Below are 8,263 nucleotides of genomic sequence, written 5' to 3'. Positions count from 1 at the left end.
TTTTCTGCACTGCTTGTGTTTTGCTTTGCTTGTGTCTTGCATGCTTTTTACTTTCCTTATTGAACGGTCCTTATCTTAACCCACGAGTTCTCTCACTTCACCCTTCCAATTCTCTCCATCCCAACGCAGGGGAAGCTGAGTGCATGGCTGCATGGGGCTGAGTTACCAGCTGGGGTTAAACCACAACTCTCCTCCAACCCAGTTCTGATCTGTTCCTAACCTTACAGAACAGTCATCAGGGCCTGAGTCCCATCACCTTCAGCTGTTTGTATTCCAGGAGTCCTGCACAGCTCTGCTACACTGTGATGGCATTAGGTGCTAACAGTGCTTTGATTCAGCAATTTTAAGTTGCATTTTTCCTATTAAAAAAAAGAATAAACTACAGGTGAAATAGGTAAGATTGGAGATGCTCTTATAATGTCAGGAATAACAACACAATTGCACACCCTCCATGATTTTCTTAATAAATAAAGATCAACATCAAGAGAAGTGTTGGTTCACATGGTGCTTACAGAGAAATTTAGGCTGGACAGGGCTTTTGAGGGCATGAAGGCATAACTATTTGCAAGAGTTAACTTTTGTATTCAAACAGAGAGAAATAAGCTATTGTGTTATATTAGGTCAGTTTCATAATCTCTAACAGGCCAGCTGTAAAAGCTAGTTTTATGAAGATCAGCAACCTTGATTTAGAAGAAGTCTAATATCCCACTGAAATCCATATCAAGGCCAAGAAGCATTTCTAAAAAACTTCTACATAGCATGTGAATTTTAACACAAATCATGATGCTGGAGAGAATAATGAAATATGAGGGTTCTTAAATATTTTGTTACGAACCCAATACTAAATAACAGAATAAATTATTAGGACAATAACCTGCAAATACCAAGATACAGTAATAAGCAGTACCAACTCATAAAAATAAATTTTAATATTAACATCTCAATTTCATATGACTGCATATTAATCTATCTTTTTTTTTCCAAAGTTCAAAAAATGTTTGAGTTCTGTATTGTCTGCAAAGATGGGTTTATTCTCCTTCATTCTTCTGCACTGACTGCATGGCTTCTGCTTTAACTCTATTTCGTTTTCTTTTTCTTCTTTTCTTCTTTTCAGCAGAAGGTTCCTGACCCTCCTGTGTTTTCTTCTTTTTCTTCTTCAGACAGCTGAGAGGATTGGGGCCTCCTGCCCTTTTGCGTTTCCTTCTCTTTTCACCTTCTTGCTTTACCAGTCCTTCTTTTTCTTTAAGCTCCACAATACTTTGTTTTTGGTACTCTGGAACAAGCTGATTTGTCTGCAACTTTTGAACAAATGCCAAAGATTTAGGAGAAGGTTTGTCTAGCACCATAGTGTTCTGAATAATAAAGAGGAGGGGAATGCCAGGCTTCCTTTTCACTTTGTTTGATAACTCCTGGTCCTGCAAGATTAAACAGTTTAGTCAATATTTTCAGATGGAATGGTATTTGCAATTCAAATGCACCTACTTTTAATACAAAACTATGAAGATAAATTACATTATGAAAAAGATAAGAAACTTAATCTAGCAGATATACATGGAAGTGCCTTTCAGAGCAACTAAATTACATTTTCTCTCCTGATTAGCTGTATTTCTGATGCAAAATTTACCAACATTTTCCCTTTTCCTGCATGTATATGCATACATACATTTTTGAGGAAAAAGTCCCAATTCACTTGTATGCAGACCACCACACCACAAGAAGTAACAATTTTTTCTGTAATAAGTAATTTTTTAACTCCTGTAACCTACCTAACTATAAAGAATTCTACTATAAACTCTTTTATATATAATGTATATCAATTATACATGCAGTGCCAATAACAAACCCAAGAAAAAAAGGCTTTTTTATTTGTATAGTTATTTTTTCTTTAGTTAGTTCAAAATGTCTTAAAATTGAAGTTATATGGATGTTAACATTTAATTTCATTTTTCAGACTACTGTGCAAAGCAGTTCAGGGAAGAGGATGCACACACATGCAATATGAGTTGTTTTTTACATGTCAATAGGTAGTCAGTATGTTTTCATACTCTTTCACCTAAAGTAAGCAATATCATTACAAAGTTAAAAAAAAACCTAGTTGTTCAAGTAGGAGAAAAGATTCCCTGCTTTGTAATTAGGAAATACATTAAAGAGCAAGTAAAGCTTTTACATGATTAATTCCCATCAACTATTTAAAAATCTCATAATCAAAGTTACTGTAGGCTTCTTCATCCTTACGTATCAAAACATCACTTCAAAAGAAACAGAGCTACATTTCCCATGAGCTTTTACCTGTGTGGCAATAAAGAAGTGATGAGGGTTGCCATCTTCAATCATGGAAAGTAAACAGGTTGAACCACTCACAGGATTCTTATGGTGAGAACAGCTTCGAACTTGAAATCTCTGGGCAATTAATTTTGCTCCATACAGTGCTTTCCCCAGTGATTCAAGTTCTTTTATGACACATCTGAAAGCCAAAAGAGACAATAATTTTTAAGCAAAAAAACCCCTCATATTTTTTACAACAGTAAAAGGCTGATGTGGGTTACTTAGCAATGAGCAACGCCCAGATGTTCAGGTGCTATGATTTGTAAATAGCACCCAGAACTCCAAAAGCAATAGCCCATCTGAAGACATCAGCAAGGTTTCCTTGGCTGTAAACATGACTAACCAGTAATAACATTAAGATATATTCAATGATTTAAAAATAATTCACATCAGTGACAATGCTGAGTCCTTAAATTTATGCTTGAATACCACCAAGCATATGAACCACTACCTAACAAATAAAATTATTTTTTAAATTTAATTTATTTTTAAATTAACTTATTATAAAACTTGAAAATGTAATTTATTTTTTAAAAAGGAAATAAAAGATCTGGGGAACAACAGGCCAGTCAGTCTCACCTCTGTGCCTGTCAAGATTATGGGGCAGATCCTCCTGGAAAGTATGTAAGACATGAGGAAAACAAGGAGTTGACTGGCGACAGCCAACATGGCTTACTAAGCAGAATAATGAAAAATCTGGTGGCCTTGTGTGTCAGAGTTACAGTGCTGATGGATAAAGAAGGGCAACAGATGTCACCCAACTGCACTTATGCAAGCTTTGCACACTGTTCCACACAACATCCTTGTTTTTACACTGGAGGCATGAATTTGACAGATGTATCACTGGGTGGGTATGGATTGACTGGAGGCTCGCATTGAAGAGTTGCAGTAAAAAGCTCAATGGCCAAGTGGAGACCAGTGACAAGTGTCGTTCCTCAGGGGTTGGTATTGGGACATTTGGCGTCTTTGTCAGTGACATGGACAGTGGGATCCTCAGCAAGTTTGCCAAAGACACAAAAATATGTGGTGCTGTTGACACTATGGAGGGAAGGAATGCCATCCAGAGGGGCCTGGAGAGGCTTCAGATGGAGGTAATCCTTGTGAAGTTCAACAATGCCAAGTGCAAGGTCCTGTATATGGGTCAGTGCAACCCAAGCACAAATGGATTGAGATGGAAGAGAATGGACTGAGAGCAGCCCTGACAAGAGTGACCTGGGAGGTGTGCTGGTGGACAAGAAGCTCAACATGAGCTGGTAGTGTGAAAGCCAAATCAAAAGCAGTGCAGGCAGCAAGGTGAGGCAGGGGATTCTACCCCCCTACTCTTAGTGAGACCCCACCTGGGGTCACAGCAAGCCAGCTCACTGCCCATGCAAGGCTCTTTTCATAACATTGAGGTGCTGTCTCAGCAGCTCAGTATTGTGACAGCAGAGAAAACATGTCCATTCACCTGGCCTCAGTGGAAGCTGTTGGTCAAAATGACCAACAGATACTGCTGACAAAGAAGCAAGAAGTGATGTTTCAACATGACAGGAATAGTTTTGGATCACTGCAATTCCCAAACCTTTCACACCAAACGACATGACTCAATACTTTATACTGTTTAGAAGTGCAGGCCAGTTCCATACACTGTGCAAGAAGGTTCAGTGTGTTTTTTGAGCCTAGGATACACCTCGTCCTGGGACTGTCACTACATGCCTCCACAGTGAGCAGTTGGCTATTCTGTTATTGCAAATATACAATGTAACTGCATTTTTGTATTTTAATCTATACAATATACCTAATGGAGTAATAACAAAGGCAACTTGGAGGCAGCTTCAGTATGCAGTGTGCATGTTTTGCATGACCCTATCTTTGTCTAGCTCATCCTTGTCCTCCCTTGCGAACAGCAGCTTCGGAAACAACCCAGCACTGGCAGGCTGCAGCTCCGGCCAGGCAGGAGCTCCCTCCCGGCCCACATGTCCGCTTGCCCCTGCTGCTACCACCCCGCCAAGCAGACGCTGCGGGTGGGAAGAGACCCACCGGGCCCTCCCTCACACAGCGGGGTCACCGCTGGCCCCGCAGTCCGTGCCGCTTTCGGGACGGCAGCAGGCCCCGAGGATGCTCCCAGCCTCCTGCAGGTCACCCCCAGCCCCCAGCCCTCTGCCCCGGGCGCCTTCGCTCCCCGCCGTACCGCGTGGTGCAGAGCTGCGTGGCGCCGCCCAGATACCCGGGCAGCTGCTCCCGGATCTGGATCTTGTTGCGAAGCGCGGCCTGGCAGAAGGTGCCATCCAGCAGCACCTGGAAGGGCTCGCGGAACTGGAAGTTGTGCTTGTAGAAGCCCATGATCTTCTTCGCGTGCTTTTGTCTCGTCACCCCCATGGCGCCCGCGCCGCCGCCCGGAACGGCCGCGTCTGCCCCGGAAGCTGCGCCAGGCCCGGGCGGGGCCTCCCCGGAGAGCCGGGACCGGCCGGGGCAGCACCCGGGGAGCCGGGACCGGCCGGGCCGTGCCGAAAACTTGCCCCCGAGAGCCGGGACCGGCCGGGCCGTGCCGAGATCTTGCCCTGAGAGCCAGGACCGGCCTGGGCAGCTGCCCCCTTCCCGGAGGGTCCCGCCTGCCCGTCCCGCCCTGCCCAGGGGTACCCTCAGGGATGGTTCACTGCCCCTTGTTCTGCGGTGCTGTGCTCGCTCCTGCCGTTTGCTGAGATAAGAAATGCCGATATTTCTTTTTTTTTTGCAGTTCACTGTACTGATAAAATTATAGTTGCTGTCGCAGAGACTGTAGTTTAATCACACCTCAGCACACAGAATCACAGAATCCATTTGGTTGGAATAGCCCTCTGAGGTCATCGAGTCCAACTCAGGATCCAGCATCACTTTGCCAACCAGACCACGGCACTGAGCCATGTTCAGTCTCAAGCATCTCCAGAGACGGTGATTCCACTCCTCCCTGGGCAGGCCATTCCAGTGTCTAGTCGTCCTTTGTGTTATGAAAGTTCACCTAATGGCCAATCTAAACCTCTCCTGGCACAGCTTAACACTACATCCTCTCATCCTGACACTTGTTACCTGGAAGGCTTAGGAATACTTAGGAAGGCTTAGTCAGTGCCCATTTATATTTGTGCCTATATTGGTTACATCAATCTTCAATGTGCACAAAACCGAAGTTGAAAAGCACATATTCTACATTTTAGTTTTTTTCCAAGACAATTTAATTGCACTGCAATCGGGGCACACAGCTGTCATTGAAAAAGTGCACAAACTTCTCCCTGTCCAAGACAAAACATGAACACACCAGACATTCGGCATTAAGAAACCAAACTTAATGCCCCTGTTTTAGGCAGACAAGAGGATGTGATACCTTAACACTATCAAAATGAAAATTGGAGACATCTGTCTTGCAATGCAGGTTCCACAGGAGACACCTTTCTGCCTGGGACAACTGTTCTGCAAGCAAAACCATGGCAAGCACCTGCCAGTTTGTTGTAATCAGTCAGGCTGCTCTAAGATCATTTAAGCAAATACTCAGATGTCATATTGGCCTTTTTGCTAGCAAATAGACATGGAAAATAAGTGCTTCCAAGTAAGCTAGTTAGTGTCAAGAGAAAATGAAAAATAAAGGATTTGATTACTATTCTAGAAATTCAAATGCTTACATGGAAAGTATTTTAAAGCACTTAGGATGAAAAGTGCAAAGAACAGGTGATTAAGAATATTTTCCATGGATCCAATTGTGGTGTTGACAGTATTTTCTGCCATTAAATTCTTCTTTCCAGCTGTCTTCAGGGGACAGTTGTGCATGCTCCTGAGTATCATGGACATACATGGATATATGCCTTATTATCAGCTAAGTGACATGTTGAATTCATTATTAGACATAGTCCTATATAAAAAAGTCTTCATTAAACTTCAGTCCTGTAGCTGATGTGTTTCCATAATGCCATGATGATTCAGTTCTCCTATCTAACTGCACAGTTTAATTATTTAAGATGTTAGACAAAAACACTCAGCAAGACTCCAAAGTAAAACCTTACTGGAGAAATTATTTTTTCTTCAAGGAGGTTTTTGCTTGTTTGTTTTTGTGTTCTATGTGTGTGTGATGACAATTAAGTCACTGCCCAAAGACAGGCACTTATTCCATGATAAGAACACTTTCCACACCTTGCCTTAGAATGAGGAATCTCCAGTGATAACAGCTGCTGTTACAGCTATTACACAATGGAGATAAAAATTTTAAAAAAGGAAATAAGAGCTTGAACTAGTTTTTGAACAAAGGGCAAAGTAAGATATAATCCAGAGTAGGATGTTAAATACCATTGTGATGAGATACTGTTCTCCTGGTAAATAGTATCATCACAGACAAGTTGTAATGTAGCTGGGATATGTGGAGTATGTTCAGAAGGCTGGCTAGCAGGCAAAACACAGCACAGATTTCTCCTTCTTATTCCTCAGAAGATGGCATTAATTGGATGATAAACTACTTTCAGTACAATTGTTTCATATGTATGCAATTCTCTTAAAAATTATTTTTAATAAATTTAAAATATTAAAAATAAGGTCTGTAAGACTACTATAGCAGAGAAGTACAGTTCTTTCAGCATTTTCTTTCATATTTTGACAGTATTTTTCATAAACTAAAATTTGCCATATTCCTTTCAATTTCAAATCTTGTACTATTCCCATGAGCCATCTGTAAAGTGGATTTAAAAAAAAAAAAAAAAAGTAAGTCTAGGGATTTTATGAGAGGTGTTGAATCCAGACTTCTCTGGTACCTGTGGTTTGTTGCTTCTGGCAGCTGAAATCCCTCCCTGCACAATCTCTGGACCCAGCAGGATCCTTGTGCTCCCAAGTGTCCTGGACAAGCGTGGCACACACTGAGGGCACTAACAGCCAGCACACAGAAGTCTGCCAGAAATGACACATGATGCATATTCAGGGAGTGAAACGCTGCTCCCCCTGTCCAGCTGAGCAGGACTGAAATGCCCAGGTTATCCCCACACACCCTCACTCCCTGTACTCACCAGAACCCCCTCAGTCACAAATCCCCATGGCCCCTCGGTCCATCCAGTGCCCGTGCCTGGACCCTGGCCCTCCCACACATGTACGTGTGTCTCCTGCTCACTGCCTAGTCCAGTTCAAATCTGATAGCAGATTACACATCCACAGGATTAAATTCACTGGGCCAGGCTATTTAGGTGCAAAAGAAAAGTTAGAAACCATCTTCATAAAAAGATAGGACTAGTTGCTGTGATCAGGCAGAGAGCTCAGTAAGACAAATGTACTGAATGCTGCCAGCTCACATGTGAGTCCCCTTACATCTCATTTTCCCATGAGTCTTCCTAGATCCTCCCTTTCCCTGTCTTTGGCCTGTTCCGTGAACATCCCATAGAAAATTTTGCAGACTCCTGCTGATACACCATAAGAAATTTTGCACAGTGCTATACACCCCCTCAAATATCTTGTGGTACTCATGGATAATCAGGTTTTCCTGTTCTCACCAGAGACAAAGCTCAGACAAACCCTATTCAAGGTGTCTTCCTGGGAAGCTCCTTTAATGGCCTCCAAGCTTCTGCTCCCCACTCTTGTCTTTGTTACCACCTACTTACTCAGCAAATTTTGTGCACCTGTGTGTGTTTCATAGATCACTTGCCCTCTTGTCTTCTTTTATACTGAACAAATTCAATGAACCAGGTGCTTCTGCATTCCACATACCCTTCAAAGACTGTCAGTAGCACAGCAAAGCTTGTCATAAAGCTTGGGGGAAAGTTATAGCCCTTGTATTTCATTAAGAAGTTTCATCAATTATCTGGCTGCACCACCAAAAGACTCTGAGTTTGGGGGTTTGCGTGTTTTAGTGTTTTGGGGGGTTTGGTTTTTGTTTTTGTCTTTTTTTTAAGTGAGCATTTTATTGAAGCACTAACAAACCACTTGCATCTTCAGTAGGCTGCCCAACAGCAGTGCC

The 8,263-nt window shown here is 42.5% G+C and overlaps 1 protein-coding gene across 1 annotated transcript; it reads right to left on the bottom strand.

Moving 5' to 3' along the window:
- Positions 1–386: 386 nt before the first annotated feature.
- On the bottom strand, positions 387–4,708 carry UTP23 (UTP23 small subunit processome component). Its single transcript, XM_054289550.1, has 3 exons — positions 4,496–4,708; positions 2,290–2,464; positions 387–1,415 (listed from the first exon to the last, which is right to left on the bottom strand). The coding sequence occupies exons 1-3, from the start codon at positions 4,681–4,683 to the stop codon at positions 1,029–1,031; spliced, it is 750 nt and encodes a 249-aa protein (XP_054145525.1). The 5' UTR covers positions 4,684–4,708; the 3' UTR covers positions 387–1,028.
- Between the last annotated feature and the right edge of the window lie 3,555 nt (positions 4,709–8,263).

The sequence above is a fragment of the Melozone crissalis genome, unplaced genomic scaffold, assembly GCF_028551555.1.
Source record: "Melozone crissalis strain CALT ecotype California unplaced genomic scaffold, PUWL_Pcris_2 ptg000002l_1, whole genome shotgun sequence".
In the NCBI taxonomy this organism is placed as follows: Eukaryota; Metazoa; Chordata; class Aves; order Passeriformes; family Passerellidae; genus Melozone; species Melozone crissalis.
This window is presented reverse-complemented; position numbering and strand designations above follow the sequence as displayed.